General features: G+C 39.0%; 1 protein-coding gene across 1 annotated transcript; it reads left to right on the plus strand.

Moving 5' to 3' along the window:
• The first annotated feature begins 4,012 nt into the window (after window positions 1-4,012).
• piwil2 (piwi-like RNA-mediated gene silencing 2) lies at window positions 4,013-27,329 on the plus strand. Its single transcript, XM_023271530.3, has 24 exons — window positions 4,013-4,139; window positions 6,330-6,794; window positions 6,972-7,077; window positions 7,802-7,916; window positions 8,598-8,776; window positions 9,051-9,141; window positions 12,154-12,264; window positions 12,549-12,666; window positions 13,400-13,524; window positions 14,076-14,156; window positions 14,250-14,363; window positions 14,953-15,141; window positions 15,352-15,436; window positions 15,771-15,863; window positions 17,298-17,438; window positions 18,042-18,155; window positions 18,838-19,026; window positions 19,659-19,760; window positions 19,902-20,018; window positions 20,214-20,302; window positions 21,853-21,958; window positions 22,210-22,466; window positions 23,512-23,619; window positions 25,868-27,329. Exons 2-24 carry the CDS (start codon window positions 6,369-6,371, stop codon window positions 26,022-26,024), a joined length of 3,213 nt encoding a protein of 1,070 aa, XP_023127298.2. The 5' UTR covers window positions 4,013-4,139; window positions 6,330-6,368; the 3' UTR covers window positions 26,025-27,329.
• Window positions 27,330-27,712: the final 383 nt, after the last annotated feature.

Here is a 27,712-nt window from a genome sequence, read left to right on the forward strand (position 1 = left end):
ATTTCAAAGAGTATTTGGTAGTTTTGATTATCTAAAATGAACTGAGAAGCTCTATTAAACAAGAGTCAAAAAAGTGCAACAAAAGAGTTGCAAAATGCACCTAACAAAGAGGAAAACATGCCACTTTGTCCATTCCTGAGATTTGAAAGTCTGTCTTATCAATCACTGCAGGCGATGGGAGTTTTCAAAATGTTAAGTTTTGTTCATCCTATTTACTGTCTGTGCTGTATTTTCTCACCACAGCCCACCACGTTTCTGATACAGTCAAGATGAAAGTGTTTCTCAAAGGCACATAACTGATACTTTTTTCATCAGTCGACGTAATTCCAGCTACAGGGAGTCAGGGAAGTACAAGGCCATAAAAACTCCTCAATTCACAGATGTAAAGTCTCAACAGGTAAACAACTACTATTACCTCACATGAATCTGTTCTAATTAGAATAAAATAAAAGCTTCCTACCATTCCTACAAACGTCCACACTCCTTATTTGCTGAGGTACCTACTTAAAGTTGCATCTAGTGAGTGGCGAGTCATTATACGACATAAATAAATGTTCCAGGTTGTAATGTCTGCAACATCACACCTAATTTGATCACTGCTGCTGTCAGATTTACCAGAATATGCTGTTGGTTTGGTTTGAAGGATGAAGTGTTGGTGTTTACGATTCAAAGTCAATGTGATGGTCTTTTCTGCTGTAGTTACCTTTAGGTGTCAATAGATGGCATTACATCCCTTAAAACTCAGAAGACTCATCAGGTTCGCTGAGTTTCTGTTGTTTTTTGTGATGTCCTCTAAGATGGGAAAACTCTTGCAAATAGAAAAAATGAATCAACATTTACTTTATGAGACTAATTTATGCGTGCAGAAAGCAGGTGCGAGCACAAAGTCATCACCTCAAAACCTGTGGGAGCGTTTCAAATGAGTCTAAGACTAATTGCCAATATGCCTGACTGGTGACCTGAAAACCAAAGCTCTGTTGGCTTTTCTACATTTAAGATTGTTAGACTGCCTCCACTGGCATTAGACTTTTTTGGTTTTTCACTTTTTTGGTTTTTCACATAGACACAAAACTGCGTGCACGTCAGCATCTGACCTTGAGTAGGTGGCGAGGCATCTTTTCTTTTTAGCTGTGCCTCTTCAAATCTATGATAAATGTTTACAGTTGTGAAGTTTGAAAGTTGGAAAAAGACGTCATTCATAAGCAGTTCTGTACAGAATAACATATCTCAGCAGGAAACATCTGTTAGCAGCCCAGTGTGCTTGAATCACACAATAATAATATATGGACATTGTTAATGATTTATTATTTTTGGGCCAGAGACTTAATGTCTGACAATAAATGATTTATGAATACCTATATAACATCATCAGGTTGGATTTAATGGTTCCATGATGTTAAGTCTTTTAACCTTTACATGCATAATTGAGTCAAAAAAGACCCGGTGAGGTCATTTTCTTGCAATGTCTTTGTAATGAACAGTTTTTATCATTTCATATTCCAGGTATTCCTCAAAAAACATGCTTTTGATATCATTTGATTTTAATTTTTAAGTTGCTTTTTGTATTTTTAAAGAAATTATACTATTTGTATTACTACCCCAAGCTTTCATCAGTGGAAGGAAATCTTGTGATTCTTATCAATTGTGGCTTTCAGAAATATATTTGCATAAACTGTGTCAGAAGTGTCATCAATCAGGAAGGTTATTTTACACAGCAAGACCTGATGCATGTAAGTATAATCTACATGTTTTACCTCAGAAAAAAATGATGTCATTAGATTGATATTTGTCAGCATACTTGCACATTCATGACTGCTGTGTGAAACACTGTGTTATGTCCCATCAAATTAGCCTACTTTATTGTTAGCTTGCACTAGATAGCTAACATTACTCTATGCATTGAGTGTGTGTGTGTGTGTGTGTGTGTGTGTGTGTGTGTGTGTGTGTGTGTGTGTGTGTGTGTGTGTGTGTGTGTGTGTGTGTGTGTGTGTGTGTGTGTGTGTGTGTGTGTGTGTGTGTGTGTGTGTGTGTGCGTGTGCATGTGTGCATTTGTTTATATAGCTACATATCGACTGATAGGCTTGCGTGTCATTCAAAACATTCTGTTCCTTTTATGTTTCCTCATCTAGCGTGTCATGACTGCTAGCTTTACAAGAGAAATCGTCATCTAGATGCTGGATGATGGAGAGCCAGTTATGGGGTTGGACTCAGAATCTGAAATCTCTGACACCTCAGATGATGAAGACCCACATTATGGTCCAACTGGAGGTGTCGGTCATCCACCTGGAAATCCATCTCTCCTAAATTGAACAGGATCAATCAGAAACAGAATGACGAGTCCTCTTAAGAGGAGAATGAAGTCCAAACCATGTCCAACAGAATGAGTCGTAAGGACTCTTATGTAGCGAGTTACCTCCCGCCCAGAGCGGAACAGCAAGCCACTAAGTCCCGAGAAGTCGGTCGGGGCCTGCATCGAGCCTTACAACCACTGTTTCACTAGAACATGCATGGGAGCTCTTTATCACTGATAATATCATACAAGAGGTGATGAAATACAGAAGCTTGGAGGGACGGAGAGCAGCAACAGCTGAAGGAAAAGAGTGGAAAAATGTCAACAAAATGGATGTTGACATTCTTCTATTGCTGTTCTGTGTAATCTCCTTTTTCAGATATCAAAATGTTCAAAATCTGTTATAAAGTGATGAACATATTTCAAACATGAAATCATTCTTGTGTGGACCAAACAATAATACAAATGATTATTTTTAACCAAAATGACAAAAAAAATGGCATGAAAACACATTGGTTCGTATACAGGTCATTTTTGACTCACTTTTTGAAGAGTGTAGGGTCTAATCACTCTTGCATCTAAGGGTTAACATATTATTTGGAACCATCCTGTACAAATACAAGTTTTTAAGCAGAGATGTCAATGGCAGAAGCTGTAGTAACACTGGTTGTAATGTGTATATATCTGCCATGTACAATTACAGCAGAAAAACTTCCTTAAATAAGGACTTTAATTGTAAAAATGTCATGTAACGAATGTAGATATTTCTATACACTCATGAAATCGTCCTCAGTTTATATTAGATTAGATTAGATTAGATTAGATTAGATTAGATTAGATTAGATTAGATTAGATTAGATTAGATTAGATTAGATTAGATTAGATTAGATTAGATTAGATTAGATTAGAGGGCTGTAATTAACAATTATCTTCATTAATCTGTTGTCTATTTTCTGGATTATTCAATAGTTGTTTGCCCCAGAAAATGTAAAAAAAAAAATGGTGGGGAAAAAAATTCAAATCAGCCTTGCCTAAAGCCCAAGAAAATGTGCTCAAATGTTTTGTTTTGTTCACAATCTAATTTTCATTTCACTGTAACAAAGGAGCAGAGACTTAAGAAAATGAGAAAATTTAAGAGATTGGGATCAGAGAATCATGCCTTTTTTTTCTTTAAAAATGAGTTGTCGATTAATTTAAAAGCTGACAGGTAATTAATGAATCCCTGTGATTCTTTTAGACTAAATTAATTTGCACAGGTGCACTCTCAGAGTCAACATAGTAAACAAATGGTGGTAATAAATAGATGAACTTTAGATATAGAACAACAGTATACACTATATGTACTTATCAAGATTAATTTAAAAAATAATAATAAAACTATTGCAGAAAGCAAAAGGTTGAAGTGTATGAGAGGAGGAGAGGTAGTTAAATATAAAAACAAAGCCCTCCAGCCTTCAAGTCCTTTGCAGTCTTCTGTTCATTGCATCTGACTGACTGCATTGCTTCTGTAGTAAATAAATAAACAAACAAATTAATGAACACTCTCATCTTGTTTATTGTCTCATTTATTCCATTAAAGCCAAATTTCTAGCTCATGGTCTGGAGGTACACCTGAGGATCACAGATGGTGACCACCAGAGGGAGACCCAACAGTAATTGTCATTTAGAGTATGATGAAAGATTGACAGGTTCAGTAAACCAATGCCTTGCTGCAGAATATATTGATTGTCCAATAAGAGTATCGAAGGCCTGTTTGACCGAATTTGTCTGTGAGGCTAATTCATACGGGCTAATTTAGGCCTGAAGCGACACCTTGTGCGACCGACAGGACCGTCTCAGTCGATTAAACGTGAGTCCTCATGCTGTAATTTTAAGAGAAACAGTGTTATTTTTGTTTGTAAAAGCTTGAAACACATCGTTGAGTTTTCTGATAGCATTTGTGTTGTGTCTCATTTGTAGAGGTCGTCGGCTCCGCTGTTTAATTTCTTTTAGCACGTGTCATTTAGCTAGCTAGTAGCTGCACATTTGTGCTAACCGTAGCACTGCGCTGACATAAAAGCCGGTAATAAAATATTTGGTTAAATCAAGTATTAGTTAACTGTTTATTTCCAGTGTCGAAAAGCAAGAAACGGTTTAATAACTAGAATTATATTTCTGTATTTTTCTTTAAAACCCGAACTAGTTCGTTAAGTAAGGCGCCATTATGTCAGGCCAATGAAAGCTGGTAACAGTATCAGCTAATGCAGCTGGGATTACTAACATACAGCTCAACAGGTTTCAGATATAGTGTATTCTCTGAATCTCTGCAGACATTTTCCGAGTTTTTTTCCATTTCTCATTCTCATCCCTGAGGACTAGTAGTAGCAAAATAAAGTATAAAATCTATGTTAGCTCAGCTACTGAAAAGATGTATCTACCTGTTACTATTATAGATAAGGGGTTGAAATAGAGCACATTAAGTGAGCCTTCAGTTTCACTAGTTAAAGGTTTAGTCCCAGTTAAAATCCATAGTTTTATTTACTTTTGACATAAAAGCCCATTCAGACAACAACATATCAGGTCTAGATTAAGCTGCTGGTTTCTAAGAGGTTCACAGATTTGACAAATTCCTTTTGTACATCTGGCTTGACATGGTTTGGGCAGGGAAAGGTGTCCGTTCTTGTGTAACTGTATTGGTAGCAGTGTGTCCTCTAGGATTTTTTTCAGCAGCATTTTTTTTTTTCAGCTCTCCGGGGAGCCGTGGTGGTGTAAACAAATGATATTACACTGCAGATATTATTTTTACAACTTATTTATTGAATGGCCAGTTGAAAACAGCTTTTAGCGGCTGAATGTAAAAATTTAAAAAAATTAAATAAAACTATTTGAACAAGTTCATCTGAAAGTGCAGTCAGCAGTTACATCATGGTGTGTAGATATTAGCTTAATGCTATCATTAGTTTACTCACGTTAACGACACTGAGTTGGCACCGGGCCCAATTAACTTAAGCTACCAATATGTTACATAACCTTAGCTGGCCATCAATATTATGCGAATGTCTCTTTATCTTGTAAAATCTATTATGAGTTATCTTAAGCCAATAACTTTTCTCCCGTAACTCGCTGCCCTGTTTTCCAAGACGACACTCCTCTGACTCTCTGACCTGCTGCCTGAGTGCTTCAAGTCACGTCACTTTCAAGTCCGCGCTCTCGCAAGTAATTAACGCCGTATTAACTCTACGTATCAAAGAGTAGATGCCGAACAAGGTAGTTACCTGTAGTTTACCTTAGTACTCGCGAGTACCCGACACAGTGCAAGACTCTGCTGTGAAGGTGGAGACATGTGGCAGTGGTGTATTTGCGACAATTTTAAAAAACAAAGAAATTTGAAGGAGCGGCGGCTAGGATTTAGGGATGGCGGCCCGCCACTCCTAAATGAATGTAGAGCAAACACTGGGTAGTATAATAGTGCCAACTTCCTAATCAGATCCTCATTTGACTAGTGTAAATGTGAGGCTTTTAAGATGGAACTGGTCTCATTATTGTCAGGATAATTTTTCTGTAAAGAGGGTTTTAAACACGATGAAGGCTTTAGCTACAATTTTTTGCAATCTCAGTAAGTGGGTAAAAAAAAAAATGGAGAATCGAAGGCTCTATTGTTTGTATTGCCATTTAAGATTTTCACAACTTTCCCCTGTGCTGTCGAAGTGAAAGCTGCACATTAAAAGCTAACTTCAGTGCCACATTTGTCCATGCTATTTGCATTTTGAGACATCAGGCTATTTATACTTGTTACAACAACAAAATAATCAATTGAGTCGCATTGGTGTGACTCAAAACAAAAAGGCCTTTCAGTCAGCAGCTGTTGTCCTTGAATTACATGAATTATATGAATCCTAGATTAACACATGCGGTATGGTGCATGTAGCAAGAATGGGTGGTTGGTGTATAGTCACTCCATGTTAATAGAATACAGCAGCAGTCATGAATATTTTTCTTTATTAGTATGATGATGATTGAGACGTACTACAGGCTTCATTAGTTGACGTTTTGCTTACAGTTATTGCTGTGTCATCTGGTAATATCAAAAGTTGCTTGAATGGATCCATGCAAGCCTCCTGACCTCGGTGACATGACCGACGTCCACTACCTGGGACGTGGAAGAGGACTACAGCCTGAGGATATGGCTGTAGGACACAGTAGAGGGTTGCTGCTCTCTACAGAGGGGCCTGGTGTAGGACGAGCCAGATTTTTCCCCACTCCTGGTGACAACCCCCAAGGACAAGGAGTTCCTCGATCAATTGGTGAACCTGCAATTGGCCGAGCTAGAGGGCTTCTGGTACAACCTGATGATTTAGTAGTTGGCCGAGCCAGGGGGCTGCTCTTTTCAGCAGCTGAACGGAGGGTTGGGGTGGCAAGAGGTGCAGTTATGCCCAGACTGGACCCACAGCAAGGAGGTGCATCTCCATGTCAGCTAGCGATGCCAGACCCAACAGGAAACACCAGCACTCTGACAACAGAAAAGGTTGGAACCAAAAATGTGCCTATATGTATATACCATTTCCTTTTTTTTTTAATGTATTTTTTATTGGTATCCAGAGCATTACAAAACACATTCCAACCATGTCAGTATATACCATTTCCATGTTTCTAAATATTATTACTTTGCATTGAGCGCTGCTAGGTTTTTGTCTTCTTACAGAGTGACATGCCCACCCATGGCCAAGGATCACCCCTGGTCTCATTGTTTAGAGGAATGGGCATTGAGACATCAATGGCTTCATGGGGAAGAGGAACTTTGCCAGTAGGTCTGTATTTGAAACATATCCTGGTATATTAAGAAAAGTAAAGCAAACTTTATATATTCTGTGTCTTCTAATTATTGTGATTTAACAGTTCTTGTAGTTCAAAAAATTCCTAGATAATACAACCAGAAAACCAAGTTCTCAAAAAGGTGGAGAATTTTTTTAAGAGGCCTACTTCAAACCTCAAAAACATCACAAATGTAACAGAAGTACTGTTAAAGAAATAACCCTCTTTTTATAAAATATTGCAATATTGATCTTTTGCTATTTTGGTACATCAGTCCTTCGCCCTTCTGTCATGAACGATCTTTGGATTTATTCGTATGCTCTGGATGTTGAATTGTCAGGTGGCACTTTAGACTGACTTGCTTCCTGGCTTTGTTTGCTTGCTACTGAAGAGAGATAACATGTTGCTGTTTCCCATTTGAGTGCTCAATAAAGCCATATTCAGTATAGCTATCATCATACTTCATTATTTTGGCTGATTTGGGCTTTGTTTGACTTGACAGCAACAGCTTTAGATTTAAGAAATGTCCTCTGTTTCCCATAGCTAGCCAGTGGGTTGCTGAGTGGCTGGCATTGAGAAGCAATTTGTCAGAACATGTCAGACTTTTTCCTGCAAACTTCAACGGGTGGACACATGTTGACCCCTTCCACTTAAAGTAAATTTAGTTTGTGCTTCTGTGTGCGCACAACTATGAGAATTGCATAGTTAAATTTGTTGCAGGTAAAGGAGCAGCTGGAGATAAGGGAGAGATGAAACTGCATGGTGCCCCACAAGGTGTCATCAGCAGCCTGGAGAGTATCAGAGAGTCTGGAGTCATGGTGGGCCAAAGCAGCAGGTAGGCAGCAGAGGAGATCAGTGTTTGGACTAACAAGGTTTATGACAATTTAAATCAATGATAGACTATAGTATGACACCAGAAGTACAGCAAGCATAATTGCCATAAAGGTAAATAATTTGGACCAAGTCTGAAAACACTTGGAACAAAAACTAAAAAACTAAAATTAGAATTTATTGCAGGACTGTTACATTAAGGCCAATTCATGCTTTCTGCATCAGTTTTAATCATGCAGCTGTCAGCTACTTGGGCTGGAAATGTGCGTTGTTCTGCATGTGTTTTCTTCAGGTTTACACACAGTGCATGCATTGTAAACTGAATTGTGAGGAACTGATGTCACTTGTTGCTTTAGCAGCCAGTTGTGGTTCTAACTGAAGTCATTTCCTTATTTTCGGTAAATGTGTAAAAGATTTAACTGTAATAATTTATAGGTGTACATTGTAGAGTTCCACATAGGAAAGGTGATTTATAACTTTAATTTTCATTGCATTGTAGATTTCTTGTTGATGTGTTCAGTCTTTGGAGGTCTACAGCTTGCACAAATAGTGTGCAAAGACTACTCTTCATTGTTAAAATGACAATAGTCATAGAATAATAGCTTGTATAGGATTATTGCTACCATTATCAATATTCAAGATCTAATATGCAACCCTGGTTACTGTGGCATTTGACCTGCTGCAGTTTGCATGGCCAAGGTTTATCCCCTCCAGTGATGGTTGGAATTGGCAAAACAGCGATGCCACAACTTGGTGTAGGAAAAGGACGCCCTATGCTTCCTTCTTTTCCGCGAGGTGGCGTCAAGTCCATTGCTCCAACACCTGAGCCGCAAACAGCTCCACAGTTGTTTCCTCCCTTTACAGGTAATAATATGTGGAAAATGTCGATTTGTGAAACACTGGAAAAGACTAAATGTTAGCCTCAGCTTGGTTAAAGTATAAATTTTGGCTTCATTAATGACAGTGTAACTTGAAACATTTTCTACATAGTTTTAGAAATTGTTGAAACTAATGATTGAAACTTTGATACAGTGTGCAGCTTTTCCACCTGTGCAATACAGTAAATTTTAATCTTAGTAAAAGCGCTTGTATGAAATTCAATCTGCATTATGGCTAATGGAATGCAAATACTGTAAAGGGGCCGTGCCTCCTGTGCCTGCCACTCAAGATGTGACTGAGCTCTCTACTGTTGCACCAGCAAAGACGGAGCTGAAGATGGAGGCAGTCTGGTGAGGATGTTTTTTCTTACACCTCTTAGGATGGTGACATGCACTATGAGAGTCTATTAAGCGTCTCTCCTCTTTACTTTTCTAGTGTTCTGGCACCTCTGGCTTATGTTCACCTTTTTGTTTGGCCATTAAACATGAAGGCAGTCAGTGAGTTGCATCTGGTAAATCAATAGCTTAATATGCAGATTACTCATCCGCTTATTCCTGTTACACACCATAAACTGATAATGTTGGTGTAGAAAAATGTACATGTTCAACTCTTGTATATGATGTGCCATTATATCGATTTTTACCTGTAGATTGCTTTGGGATAGTCCCTGTTGCTCAGAGCCGATTGGGTATTAGCAGGCCTTTGACCATGATATTTAACCCGAACCCTGTAGTCAGTTGTAACATTCTACAAATTTAAGGTACCTGATCAAACCTGGTATATGCTAGGGATTTTTAAAATCTTTTATGATCAAAATTACAAAAAAATCTATTTTTACATACAGTTATAGAAAAAATTATTAGACCACCCTTGTTTTCTTAAATTTCTTGTTCATTTTAATTCCTGGTACCACTAAAGGTATATTACCTGAAGAATACAATGAACACAACAGAAAAATGCAGCTGATTACATAATACTTTATGTCCTATTTGACATGCTTAAGCTTAATTGTATTCCCAGGGTATATAAGAGGCCATTTCATGTCATTGGCAGCACAGCACATGCAAAGACCTAGAGCGGTTTCCTGCTTATATTCAAGCCATAACACAACTCAGAAGTTGTCAGCTCTCCCATAATGCTTAAAACGGAAGAATTATGTGAAGCCACAAAGACAGCGATCTTGGCACCGCTGGAAATTGGTATGAATGAGAGACAGGTAGCGAAAAAACTGAAGATCTCCAAGACAGTTGTTCATTACACAAAGAAAAAACAAGCCCAACATGGTACTACCAAACTGCTAGCTGGTCGCAGCAGGAAACGTCTTTCTACCCCACGATATGACTGTACAGTCATCTGTTCCTGTGTCAGGAATCATCGTCAGACCTCCAGGAACTTTAAAAATGAGTGGGCACTGTCAAGAAATGCAACTTTTTCATCAAGGACAGCTGGAAACCAGCTTCTTGAAGCTGGTCTGAAGTCACATAGGGCATGGAAGAAGCCCTTCATCAAGAAAAGGCAGTAGAAAGCCCGGTTACTCTTTGCTGGGGATCACAAGGATTGGACTGTTGATGATTGATAAGGTTCTCTTCAGTGACAAATCCGATTTTCAGATGATGCCCACTCCAGCCAACTTACTGGCTAGGAGGAAGCCTGGAGAAGCCTACAAACCAGACTGTCTTGCCCCTACAGTAAAACGTATGGGTGGATCAGTGACCATCTGGGGTTGTTTCAGTATGGGTGGAACAGGGCAAATGCAATTGTGTGAAGGGCCCAATGAACCAGGTCATGTACAGTGCTACTCTAGAAAACAGTCTTCTTCCATCAGCTGGAAAACTCTTTCCTGCCTCCAATGACTGGATTTTCCGACAAGACAATGCCCCTTGACACAAGGCAAGTTCAGTTAAAGCCTGGATGGAGAACCAGAACATTGGAACCATGCCTTGGCCTGCTCAATCACCAGATCTAAATCTAATTGAAAACCTGTGGAAAATCATCAAACACAGTATGGAGAACCACAAGCCCAAAAACAAAGCAAATTTGTTTGAATTTGTGCAACAGGAATGGGCTGCTGTGACAGCAGAACAATGTCAGAAGCTGTTGGAGAGCATGCCAGGATGCATGGCTGCAGTCATCAGAAACAATAGTTATGCAATCAAGTACTAACTCCTGTGTGTATCATGTGACTACAACAGACAGAAAATAAACCATGGAATGCCTTAAAGCTCTGTTTTTGGCAGTATAATGCCATAGCTATTGGTGCAAGAACTTAAGTGATTTTGGTTATTATCAAGGAAACCATGAAAAATGGCTAGATATCAGCTCTTAAACTATTATGAGCTACTTCCGTTGTTATTATATTGTTTTCCAAACAAATATACCTGTAGTTGTACTAGGCATTCAAATTAACAAGAAATTGAATGAAACAAGGTTGGTCTAATATTTTTTCCATGGCTATACATGGAGTTGAACTGTAGAACTAAACACACCCATGCTGAAAACATCATAATAACAAAGACCACGCTAAAGCGCTCACAGCGTAATTGTGTAAGCAAATAATAAAACCCAAATTGTTACGCACATGTGACAGAGTAGTTTAAGTGCAGTGTGATTCAAGAAATAACTAGTAGGACCCAAAAGAACCAACATTAAATGGTGAAAACTGATGGATTTTGACAAGATTTGTATTGTAAATAAATCCATTTTTAAATCCAAGTCTGTCTACTCTGAATGAACAGTTTCCTGGTATGTGATTTTAACAAGTTAATGAACAATCTGCATTTACGAACAGTTTCACTCATAAAATGCATTAGGTAAATGACGTGTTGCAGAAAAGTCAATGCTGTATTTGCAGAAGTTAGTCGATTCCTTTCTATTCCTGTATGAGCTCAAAAATCTAGGTTAAATGCCAGACTTCACTACTGTTGCAAAAAGTTTAATGAGTTCCTTTTAAAAAGTGTCTCTGATTTGAAGTGATTGATGATAGGATGGATTATGTACAGTTGCACTTTCTCCACACACAGCACAGTCTTTCCCATACATCTACAGCGCCTTATTAACTTGGTGCAGGAGGAGATGTCTGTAAAGATCCTTCTGTGTATGAGTTAGCTGAAAAATCAAACATTTAGCAGCCTTCTAATTGTTAGGTAAATATTGCTCCAGATCTTTGATGTTGTTGTTGTTGTCAAGATGCTTTTTCCAGGTGGTTTCAGCTGTTGGATTTTGTGTAGAGATCAGCATAGTGTATCAGGGACACTATTCATTTAAGTTTTACAGGACTGTACAGATCTCCTTGTAAGGTAATTGATTGTTCTGTGACTTGTGAGAAAATCATCTTTTGTATACGTGTGCTCTCCTCTGGTCAGTGGGCCACTGAATAAAGCTGGAACAAAAGGAGCTCCGATAACCATTGGGTCAAACCACATCCCAATCAGATGCAACAATGAAGCTGTGTATCAGTACCATGTCACGTACACGTAAGTGTCTTCTATCATTCACCTTGTTTTCTCTCCTGAACAGCATTTCCACAAAAAAATTGTTGTGGATTTAAGTGTAAAGTTTAAGCCACTTGTCAAGTCCCCATCAGCTGAGCTCCTACAGAGTGATTTTACCTTTTGAACCAAAGATGGCTGTGTTGAACCAGCTAAAATCACACTGAAACTCCACTCTCCAGTCATTTGTAGTAGCAATAAGGGGAAAGTCTTATATATTCTTATATGTTATTCCTCAGTGTATGTGTATTTCCAATATTATTTTTCAGCCCAAATGTTGAATCAATGGCGATGCGTTTTGGCATGATGAAGGATCACCGCTCAACCACAGGCGAAGTAATGGCTTTTGATGGCTCCATGCTGTACCTGCCTGTTAAACTGAACGACGTACGTATCACAGTATTTATTTGAGTTGCTGATTGACTGAGGGTCTTTTCACACCTTAAAGTTGGAACCAATGTTTATGCTTTAGTTACAATGTTTGCATTTGATCCAGTTGGTTTTGTTTTCACATTGTAATAATGTGAGCGCATTAAACAACTGAACATGACATATCTAGATCTTGCTGTCATCACCTACTTGGATTCGTCTCACTATACTTGATATTCACTCCTTTGTAGATGAATGCTATCCAGGCAGTCATTAAAAGGAAAGAAGTTCTCATTCATTGGCACACCACTTAAAGTGACATTGGTCTCTTGTCCTCTCTGTAAATACCTGGAATGTGTCTGCATTTTCTTGACTTTATTCCAATTGACTTTTTATGTCGTTAGACCATTTTCTGCTTTCCCCATGTGCTTCCGCAGATTATATTTCTCTTTTCCCCATTCTGACAATAGCCTGCCATATCTTCCTGTACTTGATCTAAAAAAATAAATCAGCAAAGTATGTAATTTTCTAATAATTGGCCAGACATTTGCAAATTGTCTTATAGTGAGAAAGGATTTACAATTTTTAGTTGATTTTAATTGTTTATCACGATCTTCAACTCAGCCAACTACAATTTTAGTGCATTCTAATTTCATTGTACAGAACGACACGATGGTGAATTGGTCACAATACAAAACATATCACTATTGGATGTCTGTTTCGAATGTATTAATGTGTTGATGACATGCAGGTGGTTGTTCTCAAGAGTTTGAGACGGACCGATAACGAGGAAATACAGATCAAAATCCAGATGACAAAGATTTTGCCACCAAACTCAGATCTTTGCATCCCGTTCTACAATGTGGTGCTCAGGAGGTATTTCTTAAAAAAAATGTTACTGCACTTTTGTTTTAGATTGTACATGAATTAAAAAATGTATACACATCTGAGTTACCATGCTGATAGATATAAATCATAGACATAAAAGATGATGGCAATCATCTATTTACTTTGAGAGTTTAAGAATTTAAAATGAAAAACTGCATTTCATCCAGTCACAATGAAACCATTTTAAGTATGTTTTGGATACTGTTACCTTTACAGACCTTGTCTTTAATTTCTTTAACGATATTACAGACTTTGTTGATTGCTTTCTGTTAAGTTTCTAAGCTATTAGATTTTTTAATTACAAGTAAGTGTCCTATTTTTCTCTTTATATGTAATGCAAGACCACTATATGGCCTTGAAAATGTAATTTCTTACATATTTCTTTCACCGAAAGTCACTATTTAAGAAAATGAAACCCTGCTGCCACTACTTTCTTTATGTTCATTCAAGCCCTTTAATCAAATAAGCTTAAACATGTTGTCATATATTACAATTAAGAGAGTTGAACAGGATATGACTCAATATTCTTGTTGTTCAAGGGTAATGAAAATCCTTGGACTGAAGCCAGTGGGCCGAAATCATTATGATCCAGAGAGCACAGTCATTCTTGGAAAACATCGGTTAGTAGTGAGTTGTATTCAAAAATAAGAGGACAGACCCAAGCTAATGTCACAGCAACCCTAATCCAGTCATTTTGCTGTTTGTGTTTGTAGGCTTCAGGTGTGGCCGGGCTATGCAACCTGCATCAAGTGCACAGATGGAGGTCTGTACCTGTCTGTGGATGTGTCTCACAAAGTCTTGCGGAATGACTCTGTGCTGGATATCATGTGAGTTTACACAGCAAATTAAAGAAGTATACCATCAGTGGAAAATTCAAATGAATTTACATTTCTGGATCAAGGGGGGTTTTTTTTGTTCTTTTTTTTTTTAATGCAGATCTTTTGCAAGTATATATCTTATAGCAAAACTGCGAAGTTTTTCCATTACTGTATTTGTTAGATTTCAATTTTTTTTAGCCTGCATCCCTATGCATGCCATCGTATGGGTACTCAGTCATGCTCATACGAGTTTAAACATTGAATGTTACATGACCTAGTCACATAGAGCTATAAAAACTACATATTCGATTATATAGTCATACATATTTAAATACCATATTTCAAGATGTCATGTTCTTGTATCTGTCCCCCTGAGACAGAACTGTAAATACTCTCACATTTTTCCGCTGGGAATGTGTTTGAATTACGAGTTGAGTCAAAGGGGAACAACCTGTCTGATGCAATGTCTCTAGATTATTTATGATCACATTCTAGCTTTTCCCTGCTATATAAACAGAAAATGCCGAACTGCGGCACAGGGTCGTTGGGTTTTAAATGGAAAAGGGCAACACTGAACTTGTGTCCTGCTGTCTACCAGGAACATGTTGTACCACCAGAGCACAGAAAACTTCCAAGATGAATGCACCAAAGAACTTATCGGCAGCATTGTTATCACTCGCTACAACAACCGCACCTACCGCATCGATGGCATTGAGTGGAACAAGTCCCCTAAAGACACCTTCACTTTGATGGACGGCACAGAAACCACTTTTGTGGAGTACTACAGGTGAGACTACTCGGTCCATAAACTCAACAAAACTGCACAGGAAGTTATTACAGGTGTTTTTGTGAATGTGTTTGTTGAAATATTGGCAGGTTAATATTCAATTTAGATTAGCAGTGAATGGCTCAGTTATATCTGACTGTGAGCATTGTATGTTTATTTTTAATGCTTATTTGTTGTTATTTCTTCACATGGATTTTGACATTTTAACAGCAAGAACTATGGGATTACAATCAAAGAGCTGAGTCAACCTTTACTTATGCATCGGCCAAAAGAGAGGTCCAAGCCAGGAGGCAAGGTAAAATCTTTTATAAGCATTAGTCACTTTATTGAATAATGCATAAGATTTATAACAGGGTTGTTGAAAATATAGTAGATGACTCTACTCAGACAACACACAGTACAACATATTAATTCTTGCCTCAGAATACCCCCTAGTGGCTACAAAAAGTCTTGTAGTCTGGATTGTTCGAAAGACATGTCAGGATAGGCTGCTTTTGCTTGAATAACCTATCCACGCAGTTGTGTTTTATCGGTAAATTAGAAACATAATGATGCACAGAGAAAATAATATGTCAACGCTTAATCATTGAGATGATCTTATAACAATTCATCTAACTGATTTATTTTAGCAAATCATTACTGGAGAGATCCTTATAGTGCCAGAGCTTTCCTTCATGACAGGAATCCCTGAGAAAATGAGGAAGGATTTCAGAGCTATGAAGGTAAGTTGTTTTTTTTTCGTTTTTTTTTTTTTTTAAAAACACATTTTTTCACCAAAAAAATGCAATGGAAAAAAAAAACATGTCAACAAACAAATCGCTTGTTTTCCACAACAAAGTCACTCATCAACTTGACTCTTTTATGTCCTATGACTTATGTCCTACGCATATTTTGCAAAGGGTCCCCAAACCTCCCCATATTGTTTGTTTCTGTCCCTGAGTATATATGGAGTTCTCTCCAGTGGAAGATTTGTCATCATTTGTCTTATCCAATATGTGATATTTGGTCTGATAGTTTTTTCCAGAGTAGAGAAATTCATTTTTTAGCTGTTAGGAAGCTGAGGTTCATCAGTATCTGTTAATTTTTATTCTAATTGTGCTCTTTTGGATAGATGCTGATTAGAAACAATTTAGGATCCAATGAAATTCTTCTTGAAATGATCCTCTCACATGTAGCTCTGACCTCTTCCCAAAATGTCATGATCTTTCTTCATTGTTAGAAACGGTGAAACTGTGTTCCTTTAACTTCTGTGCATTTAGTGCTCATGTCTTGTATGTTTTTATTGGACTGATATAGCTTTGCAGGAGTTATGTATGTTCACATTTGCCAGTTATAATGACTTAGTCTGAGCCGTTCGTTTATTGGGTGACTGAGTTGGATTTCCACTCCTCTGCTGAAATTTCAGTTTCCAGCTCTTTCTTCCAAATACTTATCTCACAGATAAGTAAGATGTAAGCATATTATAGAATTCAGATATGATGCCCTTTTTTCAACTGTCCTTTGTTATCAGTGTTTTAACAAGTGGCTGTTGGTTTAGTAGCTATATTCTTTTGATTTGTTTTTACAAAGCAAAGGAATTTTAAAAAGTGTTTTCTGTTCACATGAAACATGAGCTTCAGTTGTTCAAAAGACCTCATATCTGAATTTGGACACAGATCTTTGATCTCTTCAAAACCTTTAGAAACCCAGATTTTAAATGTAGCTTCAGCTCTTCCTGGTGTATGAAGGTAAGTTTGATGTGGCATCACAATGTTCTACCTCTCAGAACTTGAAACTCCAGGAAAACACCTACATTAAGCCACTATAAAGACTGGATGTCTGTAGAATGTGGAAGTGTGAGTTAGAAAACACCATACGTCTAGGTTTCTAGTGATCGTCAACACACACTCATTTTAACATTCAGTGCAATAGTGTAAAAACTACACACCAGAGAGAGATTCTTAACAATTTTAACCAGTGGCTGACAGAGCTAAATAAGCAGCAAAATGTACTTCTATGTTTAGCTGGTCAGGAAGACTGACAGAGTTGGTGATATTAAATTACATTTTTCAAGAGCAGATTCATGTAAGTCATGAAAATATTTGTAAGAAAATACTTAATAAAACTTGTGGAAAGTGTGACTGCACACTCAGAGGATGTCTTTTTAAATATGATAGGACTTGACCATGCACATCAATGTGAGCGGTGAGCAGCACAGCCAGTCTGTAATGCAGCTGCTGAAGAACATCAGGGCCAGTCCTGAGAGTCTGAAGGAGATCAGCCGATGGGGACTGGAGGTTGGCAAAGAAGTACTGGTGGTAAGGAGATGCATCATTTTAAAGAAACTTTTCAGTTTTCTTACAGGGTAAAGCTAGTTTTATGCTTACCATGTCCGTGCGGTTCCGTGGGGACAAATTATGACATTTTAGCAGCCACGCCCATTCGAGCGGCCCTTCTCACATGGAAAATTTCCATGTTGTGCACCTCCACGTTTTTGGAGTGGTGTAAACAATGGCAAACGTCTTCTACTCTAGTTTAGTACTAGAGTAGACTAGGTAAATGTGTTTTTGCAATACACTGCCCCTGCAGAATGGGAGCAGATGCCGCACGGAGTATAAAGCCACACACATTCTCTACCTGTGGAGCCTTTGTCAGAGCCAGAACCCAGTCTAATCACACTGGTCCTGAGGAGACGGGTTAGAAAACACGAAGTTCAAGTTTATCTGTAGAAAATGCTTATGCTGCTTGACTGTCTGGTAGGTTCACAGTGGTCAGACAGGTAGATTAGATGAGAGAATATAGTGCTAATGTGTGTTTTTCTTTGCTCTAACGTGTCCCTTCCTCCTTCCTGATGTGTCATTTTATTCTTGTTTGTAGACTTTATTTTGGTAGCATGTTGAGTATTTGTTCTGCTTTTACAGATGCAAGGTAGAACTCTTCCCCTTGAAACCATTTGTCTGCAGTCTTCGTCTTTTGCTACTGGTGCTGATTTGTCCTGGTCCAGAGAGGTTGTGAGGGATGCTTCAATCAGCTCTGTAAGTGTTAGGAATATGTTCATGAATTTCATGTAGTTGTAAAGCAGCATATCAAAGTTTGTAACTGCAAAGTTGTGGAGGCTAGGCAGCAACACTAGTACAGGTGATGTACTAGTGATCTGTGTAGCAAGCAGCATGTGTGTAACCTAGGGTGATGACTTTTTTACAACCTCATATCCCTGTATCATAATTTGATGAACTTTTATTAAAGATTAGATAAAATCTTACTTTTAAGGTGATTTGATAAAAAAAAACCTCACGCACAAAATGATTTTTAAAATTGTAATTATCAGCTTTTTGGCCAGAATTTGAAGTCACTGGAAGCAAAGTAAAAATTGAACACAAGTGATATATAACTTTACATAGGGTCAGCAAACACAAAAAGCATTTGGTACTGTTTGTGAATGCTTCTTTGGGCTTAACGAATTTAGTCCCATTGATAGTAATAGTGATTTTTTCAAAGTGGTTTGTGCGTGACCTTTTTCAATATTTCAACAGAATAAATGTCATTTTAATCATTAATAGGCAAAAGTTCATTCATTAGTGCTACAGGAAATAATTTTTGAGAAAAAAAAGTCAAAAAGTCATCACCCTAGTGTAACCACCAGTGTGGTTTTGCTTTGACTTCAGGAATGTCTGGTGTATTACTTTTTGTCTTTATTAACTGACCTGTCACTCTTAGATCCCTTTGAACATCTGGGCCATCTTCTACCCTCGCCGCTGTGCAGAACAGGCTGAAGAGCTGATTTCCACCTTTAACAAGGTGGCTGGGCCTATTGGGTTAAGACTGGGGCGACCCATTCATGTGGAGCTGAGAGATGATCGGACCGAGACTTATGTCAGGAGCATCCACTCTGAGCTCACCAGTAAGGTATAACTTCAGATAGAAATGTAGATTGTAGGTGTGTTCACTAAGCTTGTCACACACAATGAGTGTATCCCACACAGTGTCTCCAAAACAAAAGCTTATTGGGTCTACTTGTTTCCATAAATCCACTTTAATGCATTGCATATTGCGGACAGGAGGCTTTTGTGACAGCATTTACTGTGGATGAACGGTAGATTCTGGCATTGAAAAACTGTAATTTCTTTTCCATTTTTTAATCATCAACAGTGGTTGCTGCAGAAATAAGACCTCAGAATGACTGATAGTGTTTCCTGTCTGGTTGCCTACGGCAACCGAACTAACTGAAAGCTGTCAAGCTATGAATGGTTTTGCATGTTTCAGACCATTTAGTACACACTGTGCTGACAATACTGCAGATGATTTAAAATTCAGAGTGGTATCTCAGGCAGCTATTAGAAAACCACGTAAAATGAAAAATAGGACTAAATGCACAATGTCCTATTGCAATTCTTATCTTGTCATTACCGGTGAATACAACAGCTGTGTCAGTTTTTTCTGACCATGTACAAATGTCCACTGTCTGGTACCACCGAGCTAAACCTAGTAATGTAATTTAGTCAGTCCTGTGTAAGTTCTTGTTTGACGTTTGTGTGCAGCCGTATATGCAGCTTGTAGTGTGCATCATAGTTGGCAACAGAGACGACCTCTACGGCGCCATCAAGAAGCTGTGCTGTGTTAAAAGTCCCATCCCATCCCAGGTTTGTTCATGTGTTTGTGTTGCTGTTTCAGAATTGAAGGGAATAAGTGTGTAGTTTAGATGTAGAACTGCTGCCTAAATTATATATTCTGGCAATATTTTTTTCTCCAAAGAAAAAAATGTGACGCTTATTTGTCATTAGGTCATCAATGTCCGGACAATTTCCCAGCAACAGAAGTTGAGGAGTGTTGCCCAGAAGATACTCCTACAGATGAATAGCAAGTTGGGCGGAGAGCTGTGGACTGTCAGTGTTCCTCTGGTGAGTATAAATGATCAACGATGAAAATGAATTTGTTACTGACTGTCAACACTGACGATAAACTAGATTTTATGTTTCTATTGGAGAGAAAAATGTATTTAAGACCATATCATTGGAACAGAATTACTTTAAATGTGGTTCAAGAAAATCAAATAGGCGAAATAGGGAAATGATAAACCTATTCCACTTGAATAGAAACACCTGATGGTTGTTGGAGTTGATGTCCACCACGACGCCAGCAAGAGGTATCAGTCCGTCGTGGGGTTTGTTGCGAGCGTGAACAGGTAAACCCTTCATTAACTGTTTCTCTACAGTCCTTGTGTGAATTTCACATTTTCTCAATAGTTACTGGAATAATTCCTGAAGTGATATTAAGCGTAAAGCACAACATTACAGTACTTGATCCTTTGATTCACTTCGTACATGTTTAACTTCACTGGTCTACACATTTTTCATTAGAACTTCCTCTCAATATATTTATTTAATCTGCATTTTTTCGTAAAAAATATTTCTCTTGCATTGGCTAAATACACTATATTGCGAAAAGTATTCGCTCACCTGCCTTGACTCGCACATGAACGTAAGTGACATCCCATTCCTAATCCATGGGGTTCAATATGATGTCGGTCCACCCTTTGCAGCTATAAAAGCTTCAACTCTTCTGGGAAGGCTGTCCACAAGGTTTAGGAGTGTGTTTATGGGAATTTTTGACCATTCTTCCAGAAGCGCATTTGTGAGGTCACACACTGATGTTGGACCAGAAGGCCTGGCTCTCAGTCGCTGCTCTAATTCATCCCAAAGGTGTTCTATCGGGTTGAGGTCAGGACTCTGTGCAAGCCAGTCAAGTTCATCCATACCAGACTCTGTCATCCATGTCTTTATGGACCTTGCTTTGTGCACTGGTGCACAGTCATGTTGGAAGAGGAAGGGGCCAGCTCCAAACTGTTCCCACAAAGTTGGGAACATGGAATTGTCCAAAATGTCTTGGTATGCTGAAACATTCAGAGTTCCTTTCACTGGAACTAAGGGGCCAAGCCCAGCTCCTGAAAAACAACCCCACACCATAATCCCCCCTCCACCAAACTTTACACTTGACACAATGCAGTCCGACAAGTATCGTTCTCCTGGCAACCACCAAACCCAGACTCGTCCATCAGATTGCCAGATGGAGAAGCGCAATTCTTGACTCCAGAGAACGCGTCTCCACTGCTCTAGAGTCCAGTGGCGGCCTGCTTTACACCACTGCATCCCACGCTTTGCATTGCACTTGGTGATGTATGGCTTGGATGCAGCTGCTCGGCCATGGAAACCCATTCCATCAAGCTCTCTGCTGAAGCACTGTTCTTGAGCTAATCTGAATGCCACATGATGTTTGAAGGTCTGTAGTGATTGACTCTGCAGAAAGTTGGCGACCTCTTCGCACTATGAGCCTCAGCATCCACTGACCCCGCTCCGTCAGTTTACGTGGCCTACCACTTGGTGGCTGAGTTGCTGTCATTCCCACACACTTCCACTTTCTTATAATACAGCTGACAGTTGACTGTGGAATATTCAGGAGCGAGGAAATGTCACAACTGGATTTGTTGCACAGGTAGCATCCTATCACAGTTCCATGCTGGAATTCACTGAGCTCCTGAGAGCGACCCATTCTTTCACAAATGTTTGTAAAAGCAGTCTGCATGCCTAGATGCTTGATTTTATACACCTGTGACCATGGAAGTGATTGGAACACCTGATTCTGATTATTTGGAGGGGTGAGCGAATACTTTTGGCAATATAGTGTATGTGTTCTGAGGGATATCTTCATAAACATGTATTTGATGTTTTTCTCCAGCTCATTGACCCGCTGGTACTCCAGAGTAACTTTCCAGGCACCCACTGAGGAACTGATCAATGGCTTCAGAGTTTGCTTACTGGCTGCACTCCAGAAGTACTACGAGGCAAATATCTACTTTCATGTATTACAAAAATGTCTTCTGTAGTCCCTTCTGTATACCACACCTAACAGTCACAGATGACCGGGACCTTCCAACCCAACAAGTTCATGGTCTTAAAAATAGGAATGCCATCTGTTTCTGGATATTGTCAGGATACGACAAAAAAAACATGTTATCCCAGGTGTAAATGCACATTGAGCACATTGTAATCTACATGAAAATTACATAACGTTAGTTTATCTTCCCACACACAGGTGAACCACAACTTGCCCGAGAAGATTGTGGTGTTTCGTGATGGTGTGTCAGATGGCCAGCTGAAGATGGTGGAGCAGTACGAGATTCCACAGTTGATCAAATGCTTTGAGACTTTCCCAAAGTATGAGCCCAAGATGGTTTTCATTGTGGTCCAAAAGCGCATCAGCACCGCTCTCTACTCCTGGGCTGCAAACAGCTTTGGCACTCCTCCTCCTCCGGGAACTGTCCTCGACCACACCCTTACTCAGAAAGACTGGTAAGTGTTACTGTCAACTTATGGTCTCTCAGATTTACTTATTAGGACAAAAGTTCTTCTGAGCAGCCACAATGGAAAAGGCAAAGGAGCAAACAGAAAGCTGCACACATTTCCGAGACAGTCTTGGGAGAGACATTAATAGTGCTACATTGGTTGTTCACTTGGAAAGTGGTACAAATAGGTGAGATGTACTGACCAGCTGCTCTGTCACCTCACTGCACTTGGAAATCAAGCTGTGAAGTGACTGTTAACTATGCCAACAGGTCAGTTTTCACACGGACTTGATATTCAGTTTTGGAAAATGTGTGGATAGAAGGGTTTCTAGCATGATCCAATCATTCAGTATACATTTAGGACATGAGATGGCAGTTTGTTGTGTAACACAATTTTAAAACAAAAAAATATGCCTGCTTTGTTTTTCTTTTTGATCCAACATTTCAAGATAAAAAGTATAAATTTGCATATTTTTGTAACTGGAAAGCATGTTTCATGTACGTCCAAACAAATCGCACAGATAACTGCCAGTAAGCTGCTAATGGTAAAAGGTAACCGAGTTTTTTGAATAGTAACGATATGGAAATGTAAAATGTGCCCTGTTAAAGTCAGGGAGAAGGCTGCATCTCTTGACAATGTTGTTTTCAGTCTGAATCCAGCCTTAGGCCACAGATGACCTGTTCTCTGCATTAATTGGCTTTTCACTGGCAGTTGAGTTGAAATTGTGTTAATATGAAGGTTGTTTTCGAACCCTGGTGCTGTCGAAGAAACCAAACACAGTACACAGCATTTCATGACAATATTTCTTACACAAAGAAATACTTATTTTGTTTATGACAAAATCACAGGATAGTGTACAAGGGTAACTTTTCTTTAGCTTTTTTTTTTTTTTTTTAACCTGTGTTCACCAAAAAGGCTGCAGCACCATGTCCTAGCAAGAGTGATAACTATGTGCACTTTGATTAGGAAACCATCAAAGACACTCTTATCTACTGTTGGCTGTTTTAAATTTCTCAAACTAAAGTGATTTCTTTTCTGTCTTCTTATTCAGGGTAGACTTCTATCTGATGGCACATCACATACGCCAGGGCTGTGGACTCCCTACACACTACATCTGTTTGTACAACACAACAAACCTCTCACCAGACCATTTGCAAAGGTATTAAAAACCAATTTACTTCTCCACTAAGAGTCACTCTGACATGATTATGTTTTTTCATAATTACAAAAAAGTCATAATTGCAATGTAAGGTCTCCAAAACCTACTACTGCTGCTACACATTTACAGCACATTGATGTTTTAAATGCTGCCTAAATCAGTATTATGATGTAGGTCAACTTGTATATGGAGGGAACTGTGCATTTTATGACCAAAGCATGAAACATTTTCCAGGTTTTCTAAAGACTGAGAAGTTTATTTTCAGACATGGAGGCATTTCAGATTTGACCTCTGGAACGAGGCAGAAGGCGAACAAATTTCAGGTTTTCAAATATCTTCTTTTTTTCTTCTCGCTTTCTCACGCTACTAAAGCCAGTGCACATCAACCATGCTTAATTTTAGTGCTCTTCAATTGCAGAAAACTGCTGTAAATTTAATGAAGTAAAGCATGTACAAATTTTGGGAAAATCCTAAATCTACACACACAAACACACAAACAAAAACAATTGTGCACCTAACCGGTCGAGGCAACTCCTGTATCAGATCCCTTGGCAGGGTTTTTTCTGCATAGCAGAATTTTCCATGCCCCTACAGAAGTTTAACCAGCGCTAAAGGAAAGTCACGCTTCACCAAAATTATAAGAATTGATAGTAAGTTTTGTAGCTATTTTTGTTAATTGGAGTTTCATTTACTTATGCACACTACTCATTTGTGTTTATCAAATTATCAGAAATAACTAGAAAAAGTTCATAGGTGCATCTTACATAACTAGAATATGGTGGGAAAAGTTAAATATTTTTCATCAGACATCACTTAAAGTGAAAGTTATATATATGTTTTAGATGCATTGCACGTAAACTAAAATGTCAAACCTTTGTTATTACTTTGATAGTGCTTACAACTCAAGAAACCATCCCCAAAAAACAGTCTCAAAATATTCAAATATTTCAAAAGATCAATTAAAAGAAATGATTTATAATGCAGAAATATCCAAACTCTGTATGTTCACGTGTGCTATGTCACTACTTGGTCTGTTCTCTTTTTGCTCGAATTACTGCAGAAATGCGGTTTGGCATGGAGGCAATCAGTCTGTAGCACTACTGAGGGCTAATAGATGCCCAGGTTGCCTTGATAGCTGCTTTCAGCTCATCGTTATTGTTGGGTCTGGTTTTTCCCATTCTACTCTTAACAACACACCGCAGATTTTCTGTGGGGTTCACATCAGGTGAGTTGGCTGGCCAATCTGTAATCCTGTGGTCTGTGAACCATTTCTGAGTGGTTTTGGCAGTGTGGGGAGAAGCCATGTCCAACTGGAAGACATATTCTGGATCTCCAAAAAGCTCTTCAGCAGACAGAACCATACAGTGCTAAAAAAACTGCTCTTAGCTGCCTGTGTTGATTGTGGTCTTGATTATAGATAGTGAACCAACACCAGCAGATATCATGGCATCCCAAATCATCACTGACTGTGGAAATTTCATGCTGGATTCAAAGCAGCTTTGGTCCTGTGGCTGTCCACTCTTCCTCCAGACTCTGACACCGTGATTTCCAAAAGAAATCATCCGGAAAGCACACTTTGGACCACTTCTCACACTCAACTTCTGACACTGTTGGGTGTTTAAGAGTGGTGTTGCAGTAGAAATTTGACACTTGTAGCCTATTTCCCTGAAACAACTGTGTGTGGTGGCTCTAGAAGCACTGGCTCCAGCCTCAGTCCACTGCCTGTGAATGGACCAGTGTAAAAGTCAGTCTGGAGCCCAGCAGTAGCACTTTAACGGCTGCAGTTGGAGTCGCGCTGGTATATGTTTAATGGCAGTGACATGATTGACCTGGTGGATGGAGTGGTTGGTTCATGACAAGCTCTTACCAGAGGTCAGATACAAATCACATCCCTGTGTGAAGTAAAGCTTTGCAGTATGTAGATTACATGCTGAGACGTTCATGCTCTAGTCATAAAATGTAGAATTGGTTAGCTTATCCATTGCACTAGTGAGGAGTGGGTGAATTAGGCATTTTTATATGTAGACCTAGAATATTTGATCAGAATCATGCACAAAATGCATCTTAGGAGTAAAAAGTTAAACATCTGTAACGTTCCTGCTGCCAGTTTTTACTTCAGGGCTAATGTTTTGCTTAGTGTTGCTCTTATTTCATTTAGTTTTCTCTGCATGCCTTCAGGCCATGAAAAATGTAAATGCATAGTCAGTTCCAAAGCACCTGTGACACTGTTGATTTGATCCCATGCTAGGCTGACGTTCAAGATGTGCCATTTGTACTGGAACTGGCCAGGCACCATCCGTGTTCCAGCACCATGCAAGTATGCCCACAAGCTGGCCTTCCTGTCTGGCCAGTACCTGCACTCTGAGCCGGCCATTCAGCTGTCCGACAAGCTGTTTTTTCTTTGAGCTGCACTAGTTCCTACCTCAAGCACTGATTCTGAGTTTTTTTGAGCAAGTTTCCAGTTTAAGCCAATGTTCAATATGTGGCTTTATGTTCTCTTAATGTTCACAGTCTTCCAGAATGTATACAGCTTTGTATAGCTGGAAAAACAAAACACAAGTCTTTTTTCTATTCTTTTATCCTGCACCATCATAACTCCACAGGCTCCATATACACTTGACCAAAAGTACTGTTCAAATGGCTGTTGCAGAACATCTGCACCAAAATCTTGACATGTAAGATGTTTTAGAAACTCCACATCCTACACATTTCTGTTTTGGATTTTGAGATGCCAACTTGGCATCCTCAGCTCAAAAAAATGTCATGCCGAACCATGGACCATGGGGTACAAACTGACAGCTAGCACTTAGAATAAAAATATAAAGATTCCCACATCTTAAAGTTTTCATTTTTTTCATATGCAAAATCTATTTGTAGAGTTCTACAGTGGTTGTAGTGTGGCCGCTTGTATTTACTGCTCATTAGACAGAAATAACGGGTAGATTCTTCTAAAATCTGTGATCGACTCACTAATGGGAGGAACGAGCTCTAACACGACTGCCAACCTTTAGACAATGTTCCATCCAAATACATGTTTCCTGTTCAGGCTGAAATGGAAACTGCACGTTTTCTAATTCTGTTTCATGGGTCAGAGTGAAGATGACCATCAGAAAACTGTTAGCAAACCAAATTCAACCTACATTAGAAAACTGTTTTCAGATCATACATACAGCCAACCAAAGTAACAGCTCTACTATAAAAGTGTTTATGCTGCAGTATATGCATATGTTTTACTAAACAGAAATCATAACTCAGTAACTAAGTTTAGTTATTGTATACTCGGAGACCTGCAACCAAAACAATTTTGAATGTGTCTGGATTCAGTACCTGTGTAGAGTAAAAATACAGTGCTGCCAAAGAACATAAAGTGAAGACGTTATGTATGCTGTTAACAAATGCAAATAAATTCAAGAACTGTTTGTGCTGAGTCAGGCCAGAGGACTTCATCTACATTACAGGCAACATTCTGTGACCTGGTGTTTTGGATCCAGCCTGGCAAAACTCCACATCTATGTGACCAGGCCAAGTGGCTGCTATGCAGAGTAAAACTCTTCTGTTGGGTCGAGAAGAAGGGAGTTTGGTAGAAGGTAAACATTTATGAATCACTGATTGATGCTAAACCACTGTAGAGAAAACTGACAGTGTCCTAAACTAAACAGGATGTTCTGTCTGCTCATGATCCTGTTGCTCATGCCCAAACCAGACATCCCAAAGACCAGAATGTAAGAAAATGTTCTTTGTTCTGTATGTGTTTTGAGTGATCATGTGTAAAAGTTCTGAGACCAGTTATTACTATTGTGCATCTATCCATCATCTATTCACCACTTAATCCTCTGTAGGGTTGTGGTGGGCCTAGAATCTATCCCAGCTGGCTTTGAAAGCAGGAGGCACCCTGGACAGGTCACCAGTCTATCACAGGGCCACATAGAGAAACAACCAAGCACACCTACATTTACACCTACGGACAATCTAGAAACACCAATTAACTTCAGTATATTTTTGGACTGTGGGAGGAAGACGGAGAACCCGGTGAAAACCCACGCACGCACAGGGAGAACATGCAAGCTCCGAGAGATTCGAGATTCAAACGCAG

Source organism: Amphiprion ocellaris, chromosome 6 (genome assembly GCF_022539595.1).
Source record: "Amphiprion ocellaris isolate individual 3 ecotype Okinawa chromosome 6, ASM2253959v1, whole genome shotgun sequence".
NCBI classification, from domain to species: Eukaryota; Metazoa; Chordata; class Actinopteri; family Pomacentridae; genus Amphiprion; species Amphiprion ocellaris.

Coding starts and splice junctions, on each gene's coding strand:
- piwil2 (XM_023271530.3), top strand. CDS start 6,369: ATGGATCCATGCAAGCCTCCTGACCTCGGTGACATGACCGACGTCCAC. Junction 7,917..8,597: donor ATGGTGGGCCAAAGCAGCAG/GTAGGCAGCAGA, acceptor GACCTGCTGCAG/TTTGCATGGCCAAGGTTTAT. Junction 15,142..15,351: donor ACTTTTGTGGAGTACTACAG/GTGAGACTACTC, acceptor ACATTTTAACAG/CAAGAACTATGGGATTACAA.